This window comes from Eretmochelys imbricata, chromosome 2, assembly GCF_965152235.1.
Source record: "Eretmochelys imbricata isolate rEreImb1 chromosome 2, rEreImb1.hap1, whole genome shotgun sequence".
NCBI lineage: Eukaryota > Metazoa > Chordata > Testudines > Cheloniidae > Eretmochelys > Eretmochelys imbricata.
This window is the reverse complement of record NC_135573.1, coordinates 121,248,021-121,270,844: the sequence shown is the minus strand read 5'-3', so window position 1 is coordinate 121,270,844 and position 22,824 is coordinate 121,248,021. Positions and strand designations below refer to the sequence as shown.

Genomic DNA, 22,824 nt, shown 5'->3' with positions numbered 1-22,824 from the left:
ATTTGTAAGGTTTTTAAATTCCTTTTAGCACCGCACAACCAAGCTAGGCGGGCAAGCTGAATTCTATTGCATTTTGTGCATCAACAGAATTAGTTACCAAGTCCCAATCAGTAACACTTGGGAAAATTCTGTAAAGGCAGAGGAGTTCCATAGATGTAACAGACCTAATTTGGCCTGTAGGATTTGGTAGCATTGTGAGATGGAAAGCTGAGCTTGCAAGTCCAACAGTTAGAAAAATCATTTTTAAATGGACTGTATTTGATATAGAAATCCTTGCAAGACAATATACATGGAATCCCATGGCAGTTTTAAAAGTCCTTTCATTGTACCTCTGCGTGTTAAGTGCTGAGGCAGTAATCCACAAGATGTTAGGTGCTGTCCAAATAGTGAGATACAGTCCCTGCTCAGAGCGCTCAGGTGACATCAACTTAAAAAAAGTCACTCAAAATATTTTAAAGCATTACTGTCCCAACACCTAAGATTGTTAGAGTTTAAAGATGGAGAAATTTATTTTTTATTTATTTATTCCTGTTTATTTACTTTTCAGATTTTTCAGTGCTCATGTATAAGCAATTACCATCTGCATAGGCTTTTCTTATAGCAACAGAGAAGAGAAATACAATAGAAAAGTGCAAATATAAAAGCCTTTGCCAATTCTCATGGAGCTCAGGGAAGATGTTAACACCTGAAGTTAGCTACTTTTAATGTGGGTTTTAAGTGGATGATTCCAAAGTCGGTGGTGTCCCTTTACGCAGCAGTCAGAGGAAATTTGTCAGTCAGGAATACAAGTTACAGACTCCTGGATTCCTGTGCCATGCCCAGACCAGTTCTCTGAAACAGAGCTAAGAGAAAAGCTCTTTGTCCTAGCATGTACATTCTTTTCATAGATTAAAAACATATGAAAATTCACATACAAGTAATATTAATCAGAAGTTAAAAGCTCAATTGCCAGAAATTTCAAAATAAAAGGAGATTTGAACTCTAGAAACTAAGAGTTGGAAATTCCGCAACTTTTTTTTTTTTTTAAACATACTTACTTTTTTAAAGTGAGTGGCTGATTGCACTTTCCTAACAGGCTGCATCAGTGCATCGCGAACAATGATGCTTATGTCAGCACCAGAATAGCCATCCGTTCTCTTTCCAAGATCTCGATAGTCTGATTCTGTCAGGCTGTTTGGGGTGCTCCCAAGGTGAAGCTTAAACATAGCAGTCCTACCATGGTCCTCAGGCAAAGGAATATAAATACGCTTCTCAAACCTTAATTTAAAAAAGCCACAAACACTCTTGCAGGTACTCGATGGAAAGCAGTTTATGCAAATGGTCTAACAGAACTAGAAGGAATAAGGAAGCAATCTGAGCATTACAGCTTTAAGAGTGTGTGCGTGCATGAAGTGAGTGTGGGGAATCTTAGCACTATTTTATAAGTCTGCTAAAAAAAGTACTGTAATATCCATAGTAACAATCACTAATTAAAATTACATTCAGAATATTATAACCCCGTTTCTTCCTTTTCATGACTGAGAAATCTTCCCATGGGTTTGAAATTATCCCATGCTTGCAGCATGTCTACATAAAGATTTAGTGCATGGCAAGCCGGGGTGTGACTCTATAGTGCACTAGCTTGCCACACACTAACTGGTCACATGGACCCTGCTACCATGCAGTAGAAGTTCCACAGTGTGCTTTATGTTTGAAACAGCAGTCTACATGGAGATTTAGTGTGCAACAAGTCAGGGTGTAAATCTACAGCTCAGTAACTGGCAGTGTGGACCCTGCTACCATGCATTATGGGCACATCTACTGTACATCAAAGCATACTATGTAACTTTTAGACTCCAGCTACAGGGCACAGATGTGACTCCCCTGCTCAGGGACCCATATTTGCACTAGCTCTTATCAAGCTAGCCTGACTATAAACAGCAGCGTAGCCATGGTAGCATGGGTAGCGGCAGTGGAGGGACAGCTTAGTATGTACCCTCCCTGAAACTGTAGAGTAAGTACTCAACAGTTCTAGGCTGGGCTTCTGCTGCTGCTACTCATGCTACCATGGCCACGCTGCTGTTTATATTAGCAACAGCGTGGTAAGAGCTAGTGAGAGCATGTATACACAAGCAGGGGAATCACATCCCTCACCTGTACAGTAGATGTGCCCATAATGCATGGTAGCAGGGTCCACACTGCCAGTTACTGAGCTGTAGATTTACACCCTGATTTGTTGCACACTAAATCTCCACGTAGACAAACCCTTAGTCACAGAAGACAGATTTTGTTTCTAGAAGAAGCTCAAGGGACAAAAATCCCTTCAATATTTTTGAGGTGTGGAGCATCAAAACAGCGTTTTTGCTCAATTAACCAAAGTATGGCTGAACAACTATTAATAATGTCTCTGAAGTTTACAAATCTATTTTAAATAAAGTTCATCAACTGAAATGTAACTTCAGGGCATGTTCAGCGAGACTCTGCTACAAATTTTGGTACCTTAATCAAGCCTTCCTCCTGATATGGTATTACTAGGAGGATTTAGAACTGCAGTTCTCCCTGACAAGTACAGTGACTATTGGTTCTTAGACTGCTGGGATTATTTCCCCAAAATGCATGCAAGCAAAGCACAATGTAATCTCATTTTTCAATGCTGGAAAAGTTGCCACAAAATATTAGCTAGAGCAGTGGTTTTCAAACTTTTTTTTCTGGCGACCCAGTTAAAGAAAATTGTTGATGCCCACGACCCAACTGATCTGGGGATGAGAGGTTTGGGGTGTGGGAGGGGCTCAGGGCTGGGGCAGAGGGTTGGAGTGTGGGGGTAAGGGCTGCTGGGTGGGGCCAGAGATGAGGGGTTTGGGGTGCAGGATGGCGCTCTGGGTGGGAGGGGGACTCATGGCTGGGGCAGGGTGCGGGACAGGGTCAGGACTGTGGGCTGAGGGTGCAGGCTCTAGTATGGAGCTGGGAATGAGGGGTTTGGGGTGCAGGAGGGGGCTCTGGATTTGGAGGGGCTCAGGGTTTGGGGTGCGGGGTTACCTCGGGCAGCTCCCGGTTAGCAGCGCAATGGGGGTGCTAAGGCAGGATTCCTGCCTGTCCTGGCGTCCAGACTGCACTGCGCCCCCTGAAGCAGCCAGCAGCAGGTCCAGCTCTGTGTGGCTCTCTCCCACAGGTACCGCCCCCTCTTACTCTTCCCCCACAGCAGAGCCAGTGCTTGGGGCAGAGGCTGTGCACAGAGCCCTGTGGCCCACCCCCAGGGCCTAGGAGCTGGACCTGCTGCTGGCCACTTCCAGGGCGCAGCACGGTGTCAGAACAGGTAGGGACTAGCCTGCCTTAGCTGGGCAGTACCGCAACAGGACTTTTAACGGTCCGGTTGGCGGTGCTGACCAGAGCCACTGCGACCCAGTGCCTTACATTCCGTGACCCAGTACTGGGTCGCGACTCGCAGTTTGAAAACCACTGAGCTAGGGGGTATGTGGTGCAACAAGTCCACGCACTGGCCCTTTACCATACTTACAGAGACCAGAAAATTAGCTTCTCTCATTTGAATGCACTTCAGCATAACTGCCATTCTCTGCTCAAGAAAGCCTCAAGACTAGACGAAGTAGGTGTTTTCAACTGAGGTAAACTCAGAACTTTGTGCATGTGAGAAGAGGGAGATAAAGGGGCAGAGACCTACATGGCACCAGCACATACTGCATGCAACCAAATATTGGTCTGACTGGTATTATTTAAGGTGACCACAGGACCCCCTGGCCACACATTCAGGATCTACTATAAATTAATTGGAGAGATTTTCAGTGTATAGATCTTCAGGTTTCCCATACAAGGTAGTTAAAGCAGGATAGTATTTCCGAACATTCACAGATTAAGCCACCACCTAATCAATAGTGAATTGAAAAAACCTAACACTTTGTGCTGTATAGTGTGAAGTTGCATATTTTACTGGACAATACACATTTTGTTATAAAATTACCTTCTCCTGATAGCAGAATCCAGAACCCAGGGTATGTTTGTAGCTCCCAAAACCAAGATTCCTTCATTGTCTACACCAACCCCTACACCAGAACAGGTAATATTTAATAATATAAACACTTTTTTAAAGCATTTTAAAACATCTTGAAAAACTACAAATGATCTTCAATTTTACCTTAACTGTGTGTCAAAAAAGCCAAAACTGATATTAATTGCTAACTGTTCCTTAATGCCATTAATCTTACCTTGCATCTGAACTAGGAATTCTGTTTTAATTCGTCTAGCAGCCTCACTTTCATTCTCACTTCTTGATCCACACAGAGAGTCTATCTCATCAATGAAGATAATAGAAGGTTTGTTTTCTCTGGCAAGCTGGAATAAATTTTTCACTAATCTAGAAAAAAAATTAAGTTATCTTCCATGAGAATACAGCAAGTCAATATTATTGTACTGCATCATATCACATTTACCACAGTATAAGGAATCAAGGTTCATAATCATGATGTTAAGTAAGCAGTTGAGGATCCTCAAGAGGCAAAGTTCTTTAGCTCTGTAAATGGTGCTTCCCTCTAATCAAAGTCATCTGGCAATGCTGGAGGGAAATGAGGACTATAAAGTATGGTGCTTCAGTCATGCTCTAGCTAGTGAAAGATCTGTTCATGTTTCCTTTCGGTCCTTTACAAGGTGGGTAGAAAACGAAGAATCAGACTTGTTGTTCTGTTACATATTTAATGTAATATAACCAACTCAAGAAACTTTGAAAGAGTAATACTGAATAATGACTTCTGTAAATACTGTATCTGGTAGCACATTAGTTCTCTTTAGGTGAAGGAAGTAGCCAGAAGGGTTGATATGCCTGAGATCTTACACATTTTCATATTTATTTGTTCAGGAAAAAATATGATCAATATAAAAGTTGATGCCAATAATTTAAAACAGAGAAGTGTCAGGTAAAGCTCTGAAAAGTGGCTAAAAATGGTGTCAGATACCAGGTCTGTCTCTCAAATTTGTTCCATTTACAAGTGAAAAAATGACGTTCTCTAATTCCCCCCAAAAAGTCAACCTGGGGGCTTTATATCTTTCCTGCTTTTCCATCGCCACTGACTCAACTGATATGAATTACAAGAATATTTAAAGTGTCTAAAATTTGTGTATTTTTAACAGTAAATGACAGTCACTTTTCCTCTCAGATTTAACTTCCTCAGAATTTCTGGTGTGATAAGCTTGCAAGTTCTTCTATCATCTATGAATTTTTCCTGGAAAAACAAAATGGGCAAGACCTACATTTCTTGGTCTTAAAAAAAAAAAAAATAAATCAAGAGCTTTTTCCCAGGAAGCCCTTCAGACTTTGTACACCTTAAAAAAGCAAAAATAGTTAGCCAATATTTACCATTTTTTTCCTTTGAAGTTCACTTTTAATAAATCTCCCAAGTTTTGCTACAAGACAGGAGGGAGAAAAATGATCCTCATACTAAAGGATCCACACACCAAGGACCACAAAAAGTGAAGACCCTCTTCTCATGCACAGCTGTAGAAGAGAGAGTCAAGGTTGATGTTGGGAAGAAACTTAAGTTTCCTGTCCTTTTTTGGTTTATTTTAATGAGACATAAAATACAGCCTGCCAGAAATTTTCCAAGAAACGTGCTGGCTTGTGAACCTGAGATGTTTCAGGAAAAGATTGGGTTTTTACAAAACTTTCATCAGATGACTGGCAGGAACCTGGGTTCAAGTCTGCAGCCCATCATGTGGACTTCTGCCGCTGAGCTCCCTGCCGCTGAGCCAAGAGCCTGGAAGACTCTCAGGGCATCTGGCTCCCCAGGCTGTGAAGTCAGGCAGCCCACATGGCAGGCTACCCAGGAGCTGCCAATCCCTTAATCCCCAACAGCTCCAGAGCGAACTGGACAAGAATGAAGTCTGTTCACTCAGGAGCTGCCAGTGATCTCTGGGAAAATATTTCATTACAAAACCACCATGTTTTGACATTTCCAAAGCAAAATTTTTCTGAATTCCCCATTCATGGAAAATTTCAAAAACACTAAAATTTTTCAAAACCCTGAAATTCTGAGTTTCGGGCCAGCTCTAGTATACAAACTACCTCAAATTTTACCTACTTTTGAAAGCATCGTGAAGTTGTGCAAATATTTGCAAAAAGAAAATAGTAGTGATTACATTCTTGAACCTCAGCTGACAGATTGCAGTGTTTCAGAACCAAATAAAACCATTTAGTATAAAAAAAAATTCAACTGAGCTACTTACTTTTCACTCTCTCCTAACCATTTTGAGACAAGGTCAGAGGAGGATACTGAGAAGAATGTAGAGTTGTTGGCTTCTGTTGCCACAGCTTTTGCCAAGAAAGATTTTCCTGTTCCTGGTGGCCCAAAAAGAAGAATTCCTCTCCAAGGTGTTCTCTTTCCTACGAGAGTTATATTTTAAAAGAAAAGAAAAAAGGACTTGCCTGAAGAATTCTGATACAAGGATCAGGTTGATACAGAACTTGGTAAAAAAATGAAACCTCATCCAAGCTTGTAAAATTGTTTATATATTTATTCACTTTTTCAGTTGAAAGAAGTTGGTATCTGTTGTATTTACATAATTTAGATTCATATATAACTTGTTGCTTTATTAATAAACTATACCAATCATCAGTTTCCCAAAGTTAGCAAATGTGTAAGAGAAATACAGCTTATAACATCACTGTATTTAAAGTTACCATGTGAGATGAGTTGTTCTTGAACCAACTTCTCCTTTCTCCCAATACAATTCCCCAACTGCTCCCACCATCCCAGCATACACATCCCACCAGACTATGGAATAGAAGCTCTTAAAGGACACCTAGACATAGGTCACCATTATGACAGTGTAAAATACTTCTCACCCCTCACCAGCCACACCTCTCCCCCAAACTGCAACCATTAGAACCAAGAATGTATACTAAATTTATCTCACCTGTAAACAGATGAGGAAATTTAATGGGCAATATCACTGCCTCTTTAAGCGCTTCTTTGGCTCCTTCAAGACCAGCAACATCACTCCACTTTACATTTGGTCGCTCCATAACAATGGCACCTATAAAATAAGAGACCAGATAAACTAGGAAGGTACATTCTGTCAAAGAACCTCTGCTGTCATAAGCAAGAATTAAAATCTTGGACCCTGTTCACATATGAACTGCTGCTTGTCAATTCCAGCATGGTTTCCATGAACAGACTGCATGCAGCATATACAGATTTCAGCAATGTTTAACCACAATACTTAAGCAGGGTTCAAGTTCTGTTGTGGCTAACTAGAGTTAGACCATGATTTGGCCAGCAAGTGCAAGTTTCCTAGGGACAGGACACTGTTCTTTAACATCATTTGGTTGTGTGTAAATAGGCACTGCCTGCCAGAGCCCTCTAAATCAGCCCCAGTAGTTTCTGCAAAATTTAAGCTTCTATTTAAAATAAAGTGGCTAGTCCTTATGTGAAGCCGTGTGGCCCAGGGGACAGAGCACTTGACTGTGACTTCTCAGACATGGGTTCTATTCCTGGCTGTGCCTTTAGTCTACAGGGTGACTGGGCAAGTCACTTCACCTCTCTGGGCCTCAGCATTCTCATCTGTAAGATGTGAATAAAGCCTCTTTTGTAAATAGTGAAGGCACAGAGGAATTTCTATTGTATTTAAATACTCTGTGGCAAGTCAGTCTACAGCTCTTTTGTGGACAAGAAAAATAACCAACAAATCAGAACTGCCTAATTTAACAAGTCACTTGATACAATGATTTTTTAAAAAAAGTTTCAGAACTACCTTGAAGTTGATTTTGCAGTTTCTTTTTTTCAGGATCATCAGACTCTCCTTCCCCATCACTGTCAGTCCTAATTCAGACACAAGTAATAAGATGTTCAACTACAAAGAAAGCCACCTGTCTTACACAAGACAAACAATTTTGTAAATGGAAACTATATTCTACCTCACACGTTCCGTCATTTTGCTAGAAATATTCAGGGAAATGTGTTTTTAATTCAATTCTGTAGATTCTTTGAGGGCCCAACAGCCCTGTTGAATGAGGTAATTTTATTTTTAAAATCATGTGACAAAAATATAAAGCCAAGTAGTGTCATTCTAAGCTTCATATAAAATGTGATTTCTTTAAAATATTGTTGACAATTCTAATGAAGTATGTTTTAATAAGTTTCCCTATGGAGTTAACGTTTCCATGATTTGTAGAAAATATTTATGGCCTAAATTCCACCTTTACTGTTTTTAATTAGATTTATTACAGGTACAATTGTCCTTTCTTCAGTGCAGGCAGATCTAAGCAATCCTCTATATGTTTGGAGCAGCAATTGGAGTTACTGGTAAGATCCAGCTAGTGCTATGTTCCTCTTTGCGTTGCCAGAGCAGTGTAAAGAGAACTAAGAGAAGACGTAAGGGAAATCCTTGGTTGGTGAAAAGCCAGCATAGGGGGCACGTCCTATGCACAATCTTACAGTCATCATAAGCATGTGGAACATGGTGCCGCTCTGAGCTTTCACAAACCAACTGTTGCTCACCTGACCAGTACTATAGCTAGAAAGAGTTCTGACATGTGTGTATTCAGAGTTTCAGGGACAAGCTACATTCACTCAAAAAGGAAACTAGAAAGCTTTGCAAATAAACTGTATGCAGTATAGTTATAGTGAACAAAGTGATCGCTGGATCTAATCTATCAGTCCTCATTCTCAAAGGAAACCTGCACATTTTCAAAAGACGAGCCTCGAAGCTTAAATTCATAATACTGCTAGATACCAAAATTCATGGACAGAACAGAGACACTGGATTTATGGCTTTTTACAACAATCTGTAACCCACTAATCCCTCTTTTTGTCCTATCACTGAGATGTTAATGGGCTACTCTACCTAAAATGGTCCCTTAGAATATGTGCTAACTACTTATGCTAAACAATCTGTTCCACCTTGCATTTAGCTGTGATGCTTGGAATACCATTCCCAGACCAGAAGAAGAACTCTGTGTGGCTCAAAGGCTTGTCTCTCTCATCAACAGAAGTTGGTCTAATAAAAGATATTACCTCACCCACCTTGTCTCTTGCAAACAGCTTAATAACTGAACATGGTATCAGTGCATTTAGAAGACTTAAAAAACAACACTGAAAATAAGCTTCTTTCCTCCTCCTTACCACCATCAGAGTTCAGGAGACTTTTTTTCCTGCAAATACTGAAAACATTAGGCATCTGAAGCAGAGCACTACACTGTCTGCTGCATTAGTGTCCCCTGAGGCCATCAACTTCTGCAGAAAAAATAAGGATCCCTGGACTCTGATACGGGAGAAGTGACAGTAACTGATTTTAACACGAGATATACTGCCATGTGCAAACTGAATTCAATTACCAATCTGAGTCAAGTACAACTTTAAATCCTCTCTACAGATGGATTACAAGCCACAAACGAGGACAGTTTTTCTGCAAATCACTTAAATTTTACTGCAGTTTTAAGTTTCAATGAAGACATAAAATATTAGGTATAAAATGTAATTATCTAGATGTCCAACAAATACTGTTGCCAATAACAAGAGTTGGGTGAATAGAAATATGACAAGATGGTGCAATGGATTGGGAACGTGATACAGAGCTTCAACCTCTGGAGCACATGTTCAAAACTGGCCCAAGTTATCAGTGGTTTAAATCTAGTCACTGGTGCTCTGAAGATCTAGTTTTTAAGTAGGTAGGTGTCCATGTCTTAGGCCACCACAGCTGTCATCCAGAAGAAAGGCTAAAGACCTGCTAGATGTGAGTTAACTTACTGGAGTGAAAAGAAAAGGAGTACTTGTGGCACCTTAGAGACTAACCAATTTATTTGAGCATGAGCTTTCGTGAGCTACAGCTCACTTCATCGGATGCATACCGTGGAGTGAGTTACTGCAAGTGGATCTTCCATGGTAGGACTAAGGCATATTGGTAAAGCAACATAGGAAAGCTTGTAGTGTTAGTATGCATGTTGTTTGGTTAGTTACTGTACTTCTGTATTGCTCACCTGATACATTTCACACGCATTAAACTTACTTAAAATGTTCTTTCAAATAGTTAACTTTCGTTTCAGCTGAGTTTGGAACATGAAAAATATTGCATTTTGCTTTACCGTCTCCAAAAAAAACACATACCCTTTTTCATCAGATGGACCAGACTCTTTCACTGGCTTTGGTGGAGCTTTCTCTTTCTTTTTCAGATATTCCTTCAGTTTTTCTGCTCTGTCCAGATATTCTGTACACTTCGTTCTGATACTTTGTTTTGCTTTATCACCCTGTGCTTCATCTAAAAAAATTGAAAAAAATGGTTATGCTTTACTAGAAGCAAAAAAAACAAAAAAAAAAACAAAAACAAAACCAAAACAAAACAAATCAAAACAGAAAAGGGTAATAATTCTGTCCCCATTTTAATACTAAATTTAACAGAATACATAAGAAAGTAGCGTGTAGTAGTTTCTCCAATCTCAACGAACAAAAAAGTAAATTGAAAACCTCCGACCTACAAGAAATCCATTGTGCTTAGTGAATGCTTCAAGAAGCATTTTGATGCTTATATTGCCAATATCCACCACATTATCTAAACACCAGCCAACTATTTCAAGAGAGCTATTTCCTTCTCCTTATCCTGTAGGAGAGAAAACTTGATTAAGCTAACAGGTTTTTGCTTAAGATACACTTTGAACTGGAGTCTCTATTGAATGGGAAGACAATGCAAAGCAGAGCTCCATGGTGATATGTTCATTGTGATTTGTGTCGCTAAGCAGACGGGCTACTGTGGTTTGTAACAGGTGGAGATTTTTCAAAGCATGTGGCTTCACTCCTAGTTATGAGCTGCAATAATCAAGTCTGCAGATCACAAGTGTGGCGGTCACTATGACAAGGTTTGTACTGATAGGATGGGGTGCAACTTTAGAGCCAGTTGTGGGCGTTTTGGATCCCATGGCTGAAGCCTGACTGATTGAGAAGGATCAAGGATACTGGCAGATGGATGGCTTCTTGATTTGCTTGCTTAAAAAACGGATGTTACTGGGCAGTAGTTTAAGAGATCAGTGTTGAGCAGTGGTTTTTGTTTATTTACATTATATGTTCTCAACCCCCTTCTGCAATCTTCCAGTTTCTTAAAAAAAACAGTTGTCATTCACACTGAAAGGGAGATAGGCATAAAATCTGACCAACTTTTTCTCTGTTTAAGCTCAAAAGCTTGTCTCTTTCACCGAGAAACCTCACTTATCTTGTCAACCTTTAGATAATAATTAATAGTTATTATTGTCCTCCTGGTCTCTAATCTATTAAAAAGCATTTCAGGCTACACAACAAAAGGCATGCACACTTTACTCTATGTATTAAGTCCCAAAAGCGTGCCCAGCATTGCAGAAAGCACAGAAAGATACATTCTCTTGCCCCATAGAGCAGAACATATAGACCAGGGTCGGCAACCTTCAGAAGTGGTGTGTTGAGTCTTCATTTATTCACTTTAATTTAAGGTTTCACGTGCCAGTAATACATTTTAACGTTTTTTAAAAGGTCTCTCTCTATAAGTCTATATATTATATAACTAAACTATTGTCGTATGTAAAGTCAACAAGATTTTCAAAATGTTTAAGAAGCTTCATTTAAAAATTAAATTAAAATGCTGATCTTACGCTGCTGGCCTGCTCAGCCTGCTGCCAGCCTGGGGTTCCGTTCACCTAGGCTGGCAGCAGGCTGAGCGGAGCCTGCGGCTGGGACCCCAGATTGGCAGCAGGCTGAGCAGGGCCAGCGGCCGGGCCCCCAGATTGGCAGCAGGCTGAGCAGGGCCAGCGGCCGGGCCCCCAGATTGGCAGCAGGCTGAGCGGCTCAGCGCGCTGCCAGTTTGGGGTTCCGTCTACTGGCTCCTGCCAGCCAGGGTCACGGTTGCCGGCCCCGCTTAGCCCGCTGCCGGTGCTCAGAGTGGGTACCTACCTTCTCCCTGGTTCTAGCCCATTCTCTTCTTCTTTCTCTGCACTGAGCTGAGGGTGGGAGTGCACTGAGCACAGGGCTGGGGGTGAAGGAGCAGGCTGCGGGTTGGGGTGAAGGGTCTGGCCAGGAGCTAGAATGACAGAGGGGGCTCAGGGTTGGGGCAGGAGGTTTGGGTGTGGAGTGCTTACCTGGGCAGCTCCCATTTGGTGCGAGGGGTGCAGGTGGAATGTGGGGGGAGGAGAGGCGCAGGAGCTCCCGTTTGGTGCTCAGGGTGGGGTGGGAATGTGGGGGGGTGCAAGAGTCAGGGCATTGGGGGGCTGGGAATGTATAGGGGGCTGGCGTCAGGATTGGGGTTGTGGGGGGGTGCAGGGGTCATGGCAGAGGGCTGGGGGTGTGGGTTAGGGTTGTGGGGGTGCTCCCAGTCCCCTGCCCAGAGCGGCTCACGGCAGGGGGCTGGAGGGGATATGCCCTGATTCCACCCCCTTCCTCAAGACCCTACCCCCACCTCTTCTCCACCTCCTCCCCGGAGCAGCGAGTGCGCTGCAGCTCCGCTTCTCCCCCTCCCTCACAAGGGCCATCAGCTGATCGGCAGCAGGGAGGGAGAGGAGGAGGGGCAGGAACCCAGCACACTGGGGGAAAAGATGGGGGGGGGGGTAGAAGAGCGGGCCAGGGCAAGCAGGATTTTTAATGGTACGCTGCTGCCTGCCGGGGTCCCGGCCACCTGCCCCACTCAACCCGCTGCCGGCCTGGGTTCGGCAGCGGGCTGAGCGGGGCTGGCAGCTGGGACCTGGCAGGCAGCAGCGTGCCATTAAAAATTGGCACGCATGCCATAGGTTGCTGACCCCCGATATAGACAAACACAAAAGACAAACAAAATCCACACACAAACTGCCCTGAATGATCAAATGGAAGTTACTTAAGATTTTTAAGTTATTGTATATGTAACAGCACCTCTAACTTGGGGTGAGTTTGCACTGGTAGGGTTGGCAGAAATAACACATTTTAAGGTGGAATTTAACTTAAGAAAGGCATCTCCTTGCACATCAAAGTCAAAAGCAAGAATTCAGGCATAAGGAGGCAACAGAGAAGGAAGCATGAACAGTAAAGGAAGGATATAAAGGGAACTGTAGACAAGGTATTGGCAGAAGAAAAATGAGAGAATAAATATAGGTCTAAACTATGTTCATTTGTGCAGAATCTTGAAGGTAAGCATAAGCAGCTTGAATTGTCAATGGAAAGAATGAAAAAGGGAAGCGTGACATTGTTTCACCTGCAGGACAAGACAGTAACTTCTGTGGCGTCACTACACAAAGACTGGCTTTCCAGATACCACCTGATTTTCCCTACATAAAAAGGAAATACTTAACTCTTCCCATCCTCTACCTGTCCCCCCTACACTGTAGTCACCTTGGAACTTTTTGAAGACATCTAGTGTTGGTAGCAGGATTCCTTTCTAAATATCAACAAAGTGGACTATTTACAAGATTGGAGCAATTGGAGAGCATGTGCGTGATGGAAAAGAAGATACACAATATGTGCCTTTAAATCAAAGTATAGCTGGCAAGTCTTATTTGACTGTTTGAGAGATTTAGTATCTTTAGACAAAACACTTGTTGATACTTAACATGGTGAATATTTTCCATTTTGGTTCTATCAGGTAGACTGCTGTAACTTTATATAATTTAGCTTTCAAAAAATTGCAGCAAATAGCTAGCTAATATTCCAAGTCTTACATTTAATTACATGGAGAAAATACTGCACAGCATGTTGGTACAAGCGGAGTGCTTCCTCATAGTTTCCTGCTTTGTCTTCTTGTGCTGCCTTGCTAGCAAGGTCTATTGCTTTCTGTAAAGCAAAAGAAAAAGTGGTGTGATTAAAATGACAACTATTATGCAAGAGTACTGCAACATTAGCGTGATAATTTAAGCGGTTACACTAAAAGCTGATGCCTCGCCTTTACAATATGAATATCTACTGTGCAAACAAGTTGAAGGTAATTGATTATAAATTCATTGGGACTGTCCTTGTACAGCTCTGAATATAGGATAATTGAAAATTGCTAAATTATTATTAAATTGTAAATACTATGTAACTAATCTGCCAGGAAACTGGATCTCTTTCCATTTTGTGGTAATGAGACCTACTTCTAGAAGTACTGAAATAAAACTCACTGAGTACATATGGACCACCTGATGGTCACATTCAGCAAAGGAACTCATGCTCATCTTCACTGGTGATATGCAACCAGTCTTCTTGTAAACACTAGAAGTAGTAATTACCCAAAACAATACCAGAGGTACAATTATTAGTAGAAATGTTAAATTTATATGTAATACCAAAAACCAGTACTACTGCAGATTGAATTGAGTGTACTCTTCCATTACCAAATGAAAGAAAACATACTAAGGAGAAAAAAGTCAGACCCCTGGCAGCAGCTGCGTGATACAGATTTTTATTTTTATTTTTACCCAGATTTTTATTTTGCTTAATTATATCATGTGACTAAGTAGAGTTATGCTTTCTGTAATGGTAAGTCTAAATGAGTTTTATCTGATACAAAATAAAACAGCACAGAATAAAAAAAATAAGTATGCCAAACAAATGCTTGCATTCAAAATAACAAATTGTAGTAACTTAGGCCATGCTCATGTAATAAGCTCCACATAGGTCTCCTCCTTGCACTTATTGCTCACTGTAGAACCAGGGCCTTAAGTTGGAGCAACTGCTGTTGGGTGTCTCAGGGAGAAGGACTGACTTCAGAGTGGAACTGGGAAATATCAAGGACACAAAGCTTTGTGAGAGAGCTGGCTGAGATCAGTGTGGACACAGAGCCAAGTGACCCAAGTCTAGATATATCACAAAAGTGATTAAAAAAAACCACATATAAAATGAAACCACCAAATGAAACAAAACGTTATGCCAACAATATATTCTAGGTGGAACAGTAGTGACACCTAGAGTTAAAGGCACTGAAGCATTTCTACTCTAACTCAGTTTTCAACTGCCTGCTGCTTGAGGAAGTTTGACCTAAGAACCTGATATTAAGATCTGATTGGAGTACATTCTTATTTTTTTAGTCTGAGCTAAAACAATTCACTCGTATCAAAACATGAAAAACATTTCCTTTTATTAATCATGAATGCAACCTTTTAAAATGTTCTAATGCTGACATAGCTGGGGTAGAAAGAAGGAATCTGACAAAGTTCTTACCGATAAGAACTTTTCAGTGTTCTGCAAAGTCATACTTCACATGAACACAATTCAAGGTTTTTCTGTTAAACACTTTTAAAAGCAACACTAGAAACAACAGTAAGCTGACATGTGCTGAGATTGTGACAAAGCTATTCTCTTAATCTTTTAAGGGTGTACCAAGCCATTCATCAATTTCATGTATACAGTTTGCACTGTATGTGACAGACACACACTAGAAAGGAAAGAGTGCAACTCCTGAGGATCCAGGAAAAGGACTCTTTTATGAACTTTTTAAGGTGCATGAGTTAGGGGGCATTCTAGCGGTGTCTAGATCTTTTCCTGCTTAAAGAGTAAAAATCAATTAAAAAGTCTATTTTAAATGAATGTTAAAGTTACACAGGTAAGCTCTTAAGTCGTGAAATGCCAGAGCTGAAGTTGCATGTGCTACCATAACTCTGCTTCCCTTGTGCATGTGTTGCAAGACAGTTTATAATTCACAGTATTGTTTTCAGCTAAGTAAAATGCCACTCGCTAGGTGTGCAGTCAATGATGGAGGACTCCACCCATCTCACTTCTTCCTAGATCTTTCACAGAAATGCACTCCATGAGTCATTTATATAAGATGCCATACATACCTAAAATTATAAAATATAATTTGAGAAATACTGTGTGCATATGTTCATAAGGAGTAGAATCAAGGTGGCACATACAGCCTTACCTAAGAAATGTCAAAGTTAAAGAGGGCTGGATTCTACAAACATGCATGAGTAAACTTTATTCATACAAGTCATCTCATTAATATCAATGTCACTACCTGCTTGAATAAAAACTAACTCACATTTAAGCATTTGGAGAATTTGGCTGTAAGAGCTTACTGGTGCAACCTTTAGGCCCTTTTCCTGAAAACACTTATCTGCTTATCTATATGAACTGTGAGTAGTCCCTATTAAAGTTAACTGGACTACTCACAGTAGCAAAGCTAAGCATTTGCATAAGTCTTTTCAGGATCAGGATCTTATTTTCTTTTAATGTAATTTGGCAGAATACAGAATGAGTTTAAAATCTATTCTACTAGGTTACCTAGTACATGACCTCCTAATTCTTTCCGGCATATTAAAATATAAAAGTTATGAAAATTTAAAAAAGCACCTTATTTTTAAATGAGTAGAAAAAATAGAGAATTGTAGATACAAAAACAAACTGCAAATTCATGTCTTCATCTGAAGAGATATTAGCAGTAAAAAATATTTTTGTACTAGGCAACAATCAGTATCTGTTTACAGTACTTCTACAGCTAACTTGAAACCAACATGGCTACAACACTGCATACAACTTGAAATCTAGTCAATTTAGAAGTATTTTTATTAGTATTTATATTGCAGTAGCACCTAGAGGCTAACTAGGTCAGAACCCCTTTGTGCTGAGTGTTGTACTCATATAAAGTCAACAGCGTACCTTCAACATATATCTGTAGTACATAAATCAGAAGTGACAGGCAGAAGTGTTCCTCTATACTAAGCTATAATTATTATTGGAGTGTTAATCCAGCGCTTCCAAATTTTTATTAGAGATCTCTTATGTTAATTGAAAAGATGTAAGGAGAATCCACACCTTCTCAAATGTATTTTATCTTCATAGCTTAAAAATTTCTCAGGATACACTATCAAAGTCAACCATTACTAAAAATCTTTAATGAGGCTCCAATATGACTGAGCCATGTGAACCACTTCAGTACAAATACCTGATAAAACCTGCATTATGATTTGAGATTAGTTCTGGGGGGAAAAAAAGATGTAATGTAGCAGTGCCAAGTATTTATAACTACAAATTAAGAGTTACGTTTACTTGAACTCTAAAGTAGCAACAATTCTGTATTTCAAGGGTTCTGAATGTGGTTCTCATTCAGGTTAGGTGAAGTGGGGAAGAAGTATGGCTTTGTGCCATTCTTTATGTATGAAAAACTTTTCAGGAACTTTTTACTTTTCTTCCCTATCTTCTCAGAAATAAAAGGGGGAGATTTGCCTTTGAAAAATTTCCCCCAATAAGAAATTTGCTGGAAGTTTATCTTGGAGGACTCAGTTGTAGACTGGAAGCTGTTTCAGTACAAAACCTCAAAAAGTTGTAAAAAGTCTGAACAACAGTAATTACTCCTCAGTTAATCCAGTTTCATATCCTTGGTATCTCAAGAGGGTCTTCCAGGAAAAACAGGGCAAACAAGGACTGAATTCCTAACAAACAAGGACGAAGAGGCCTGCAAACAACAAAAAATGTCCTTCTATACAACGCTCTGTTCTTTCCAGATTACCTAACAGCTGTACTTATATTAGTGCATGAAGAAGGGGAACAGATTATTGGATGATTTTACATTTCTAACGAAGTATTTAGAATTTGATTTTATTTGGCTCACACCAATATAAAAATGTAGCCACTTAACTGCTAACAATTTACTTACCACACAACAAAACCACTAACCCAGGAACCTATCCTTGCAACAAAGCCCGTTGCCAACTGTGTCCACATACCTATTCAGGGAAAACCATCATAGGGCCTAATCACATCAGCCACACTATCAGAGGCTCGTTCACCTGCGCATCTACCAATGTGATATATGCCATCATGTGCCAGCAATGCCCCTCTGCCATGTACATTGGCCAAACTGCACATTCTCTATGTAAAAGAATAAATGGACACAAGTCAGATGTCAAGAATTAGAAAAAACCAGTCGGAGAACACTTCAGTCTCTCTGGTCACTCGATTACAGACCTAAAAGTGGCAATTCTTCAACAAAAAAAACTTCAAAAAGACACTCCAACGACAGGTTTCAGAGTAGCAGCCGTGTTAGTCTGTATTCGCAAAAAGAAAAGGAGGACTTGTGGCACCTTAGAGACTAACAAATTTATTTGAGCATAAGCTTTCGTGAGCTACAGCTCACTTCATTGGATGCATTCAGTGGAAAGTACAGTGGGGATATTTATATACACAGAACATGAAACAATGGGTGTTACCATACACACTGTAAGGAGAGTGATCACTTAAGATGAGCTAATACCAGCAGGAAAGCTGGGGGAGAGGGGGGAACCTTTTGTAGTAATAATCAAGGTGGGTCATTTCCAGCAGTTGACAAGAACGTCTGAGGAACAGTGGGGGGGTGGGAGGAGGAATAGTTTTACTTTGTGTAATGACCCATCCACTCCCAGTCTCTATTCAAGCTTAAGTTAATTGTATCCAGTTTGCAAATTAATTCCAATTCAGCAGTCTCTCGTTGGAGTCTGTTTTTGAAGTATTGTCACTTTTAGGTCTCTAATCGAGTGACCAGAGAGACTGAAGTGTTCTCCGACTGGTTTTTGACTGTTAAAATTCTTGACGTCTGATTTGTGGCCATTTATTCTTTTACATAGAGACTGTCCTCTTTGACCAATGTACATGGCAGAGGGGCATTGCTGGCCCATCCAACGAGAGACTGCTGAATTGGAATTAATTTGCAAACTGGATACAATTAACTTAGGCTTGAATAGAGACTGGGAGTGGATGGGTCATTACACAAACTAGAACTATTTCCCCATGTTTATTTCCCCTCCTACTGTTCTTGTAAAGTGCTGGAAATGGCCCACCTTGATTATCACTACAAAAGGTTTTACAAATCCAGGTTCTCTCACTCCCTCACCCACCTCCAAAAAACTATTACCAGCAGGAGAGTGAGTTTGTGTGTGTGGTTTTTGGAGGGGGGTGAGGGAGTGAGAGAACCTGGATTTGTGCTGGAAATGGCCCACCTTGATTATCATACACATTGTGAAGAGAGTGGTCACTTTGGATGGGCTATTACCAGCAGGAGAGTGAGTTGGGGGGGGGGGGGGGGGCAGAGGGTGAGAAAACCTGGATTTGTGCTGGAAATGGCCCAACTTGATGATCACTTTAGATAAGCTATTACCAGCAGGACAGTGGGGTGGGAGGAGGTATTGTTTCATGGTCTCTGTGTGTATATAATGTCTTCTACACTTTCCACGGTATGCATCCGATGAAGTGAGCTGTAGCTCACGAAAGCTCATGCTCAAATAAATTGGTTAGTCTCCAAGGTGCCACAAGTACTCCTTTTCGTTTTGCGAATACAGACTAACACGGCTGTTACTCTGAAACCTCTCCTTACAGTGTGTATGATAACACCCATTTTTTCATGTTCTGTGTGTATATAAATCTCCTCACTGTATTTTCCACTGAATGCATCCGACGAAGTGAGCTGCAGCTCACGAAAGCTCATGCTCAAATAAATTGGTTAGTCTCTAAGGTGCCACTAGTACTCCTTTTCTTTTTGCAAATAGAGACTAACACGGCTGCTACTCTGAAACCTGTGTATATAAAATCTCCCCACTATATTTTCCACTGTATACATCCGATGAAGTGAGCTGTAGCTCACGAAAGCTTATGCTCTAATAAATTTGTTAGTCGCTAAGGTGCCACAAGTACTCCTGTTCTTTTTACAGATACAGACTAACATGGCTACTACTCTGAAAATTACTTAGAGTAACTATACACTTATATAGAAAAAGTTACTATATTCAGTTCTCTCATACACAGTTATTTCCTCTGCTAACTGTACTAACAATAAGAAAAGGAGTACTTGTGGCACCTTAGAGACTAACAAATTTATTAGAGCATAAGCTTTCGTGAGCTACAGCTCACTTCATGGGATGCATTGTCCTTTGTCTCTTGTGCATACATCCATGTCAGGATTTGGGCTCTCTCTAACACATCAGACAAAACAAAGTTGATACACAGCAGCAGCACCAGTAGGGCTCAGAAGAGAAGTAGCACAGTACCTTTATTGTTTGGTTTTGACACAATGGCACTGGAGCAAAAACCTTTTGGTTTCAGGTAGATTAAACTAAAGGGAGCTTTTTCAAAACAGAGACCTTTTAAATAGGAGCCAACAAGTGTGAGAAAAATTTTGAATCTTTGTCTCATTAAAACCATGAGCAAAATCTTCTATTTGGGGGGTGAAGGGGGAGCGGTATGTGAAAAGACCATCTGCTAAAGCAGATCCCCAGCAAGCAGAGGAGGTTGTGTAACCTTCCTGTCCTGCTCCTACCAAACAAACAAAAATCTACATACTTCATTGGCCACTTCTGAAAACCCACTTAAACTAGCCTGAAAACTCTGACAAGGGGCCTATGCCTCCCCTTTTATAAACACAGGAAAATAATACAGAAACAACATGTTAGACTGCTAGAGATTCCAGAGCATAAATTTCATTGTTGCAAGGAAGGCTTCTAAAAAATGTTCTTTTAAGTGCTATGATCATAAAAATAATAGTGAATCAGGAAAAAAAAAGTGTGTGTGTGTGAGAGAGAAAAAAAACTAGGGCCTGGTCTGCAGCCAGTTTTGTCACAATGTAACTATTTCAGTTACAGGGGTGATTTTTTATTTAAACCAAATAGTTATATCAGTATAACCACCTTTATAACTAATCTAGCAGGACAGCAGTTGTAAGTGTGTTACCACTTTAACAATACCAGTACTACTTTTGTGGGAAGACAAGGAGAAGGGAAGCATAGTGCCCCTCCCAGCCCCCAAAAAGTGACCATGCAGCCAACAGAGCAGAGGGGATATTAACAATTACAGATCGCTCCTACTCCAACCTCAAATATATGGTAGCATGTGGGATATATGCTTCTTCAAGTTATCAGAAACAACTGAGGACTTAATTGAAAAATGAGGAGGTAAATCTATGTGCTATCCTGGGCGTATGGTAAGAGATGACAGTGAACATCACTGTACATAGCAACTGAACCAGGATGCTAACGGCAAATGGACAAAGGGGATAAACCCCCAAGCAGGGCAGACATATTATACCAACAGGACAATTTGTTTAAACTATGATAGAGGGTGCATTTTAAAAACAAATCAAGGTATTTTAAAGGCTTAAGGTAGACAGGACAAGAGATGCTTTAACATATGTTGGCTGGATGAAGATCGTCCTGGCCACCTACCCAGCGTAAATTCCCCTTTCTAACATTAGGGATTGAGGAGAGAGGTAGGTAAAAGCGGGTAAGGCGACACGGTTTAAAGTAAACCCCATGCTTTTTATCCGACTCGAGACAAACCGCAAGATACTCGACAGAAGCCGTCCCAACCGGTGCCGAGAGCCTCAGGCATTTAAGGGATGCACTATGGAAGCACCAGCACCCAGGGGCCGGACATCCCCCCACAGCCGCTCCCTTCAGCCCCGCTCCCCACCCCAGACACCGCCCGCCCCCTCGCCTCCCCTCCCCCCACCCCAGACCCTGCCCGCCCACCACCCTCGGCCCCGACACTCCCTCCCAATCCCCCAGTCGACCCCGACACCCCCTCCCCCAGCAGGACGCTCTGGGCAGGGCCCCGGCTCCGCCTGTCTCCACCTGCAGGTTGGATGACGCAGCCATGGCGGGGGATGCCGCTGCCGCGCTGTGTCCGGTCTCTGGAGCTGCTCCCAGCTGCGGAACCCACTGCCCGGACCCCGCGCTACTTCCGTATCCAAAACGCCGCCGGGACCCCCCTCCGCTTCCGCTTCCGCTTCCGCCCAGCGCCCGCGTGATTGCGCGTGACGTCATGCAGCCGCTCCCTGGGCGGAGGCTGGCGAGGCTGTGGGCGGGGCCGGGCGGGACCTTGTGCGCAGGAGCCGCCGCAGCCCCACCCCCAGCGTTCCACGGCCGCTCCCCGCCTGCAGTGGTAGCGCCGCGGTGCGGAGGGCCGGGGGCGGCCCCTGCCTGTCAATCAGAGCTGCGCGTCGGTCGCCTCACGCGGTCCCCGCTTTAGGAGCGTCCGCTCCTTCCTGTATGTCACCTGCAGCCTGGGTGTGGGCCCCTGAGTCCTGGACCTCTCCTTGCACGCCCGGCGGCGTGCACAGCTCTGGCCATGGCTAGGGCACTGGGAGCGTCCTTTCCACCCTTTTGTGACTTGCCCGCCCCCCCAGTCACCAGATGTTTAAAATTGGACTGTAAACCACTTCCAAGCTGGCCCCAGGATTTTCTGTTTGGACGTACAGTGCCTAGCACACTGGTGGGTGCTATGCAATCTTAGTGCTTACATGGGGCTTTTGTGTAGGCTCATGGATCAGTAACCATCATCTGGACCATGGAAAAGAAGCCCTTGAGGAATTCCACCATGATTTCAACAGTTTCTGTCCCACTATCAACCTCAGCCTGGGCTAGTCCACACAAGTCCACTGTTCCTCACACATTCTTGTCGACTGCTGGAAGTGGCCCACCTTGATTATCACTACAAAAGGTTCCTTCCCCACCTCTCCCTGCTCTCCTGCTGGTAATAGCTCGCCTTACTTGATCACTCTCCTTACAGTGTGTATGGTAACACCCATTGTTTCATGTCCTCTATGTATATAAAGCTCCCCACTATATTTTCCACTGAATGCATCCAATGAAGTGAGCTGTAGCTCACGAAAGCTTATGCTCAAATAAATTTGTTAGTCTCTAAGGTGCCACAAGTACTCCTTTTCTATTTCATTCACAAACGTCAGGTTTTGTGTTACTCATTCCGCTGCAGTATTTGTGTAAGTGTGCGTATGGATCATTACTCTTTATTCCTTTGCCATTGTTGAGCCAAATCCTGACATCCTTATTTTTTCTCAGTCTTTATTTAGGCAACCTCCCATTGACCTAGTAAGTACTGAGTAAAAATTAAGTAAGGATTTCAGGATATGGCTGGTTGTCTCAGATAGAGCAAGTTTTATTATCATATAGTGTTTTTTAAAGCA

The 22,824-nt window shown here is 41.9% G+C and overlaps 1 protein-coding gene across 1 annotated transcript in view; it reads right to left on the bottom strand.

Moving 5' to 3' along the window:
• The window catches only part of VPS4B (vacuolar protein sorting 4 homolog B), a 33,697-nt gene extending 12,067 nt beyond the window's left edge, over positions 1-21,630 (bottom strand). The window contains exons 1-9 of the mRNA XM_077810736.1: positions 21,473-21,630; positions 13,622-13,733; positions 10,086-10,236; positions 7,735-7,802; positions 6,898-7,017; positions 6,208-6,364; positions 4,197-4,345; positions 3,953-4,034; positions 1,038-1,257 (exon numbers count right to left, since the gene is read on the bottom strand). Coding sequence (XP_077666862.1) covers positions 1,038-1,257; positions 3,953-4,034; positions 4,197-4,345; positions 6,208-6,364; positions 6,898-7,017; positions 7,735-7,802; positions 10,086-10,236; positions 13,622-13,733; positions 21,473-21,496 — 1,083 coding nt within the window. The 5' untranslated portion in view covers positions 21,497-21,630. The remainder of the gene's footprint in view (positions 1-1,037; positions 1,258-3,952; positions 4,035-4,196; positions 4,346-6,207; positions 6,365-6,897; positions 7,018-7,734; positions 7,803-10,085; positions 10,237-13,621; positions 13,734-21,472) is intronic.
• Between the last annotated feature and the right edge of the window lie 1,194 nt (positions 21,631-22,824).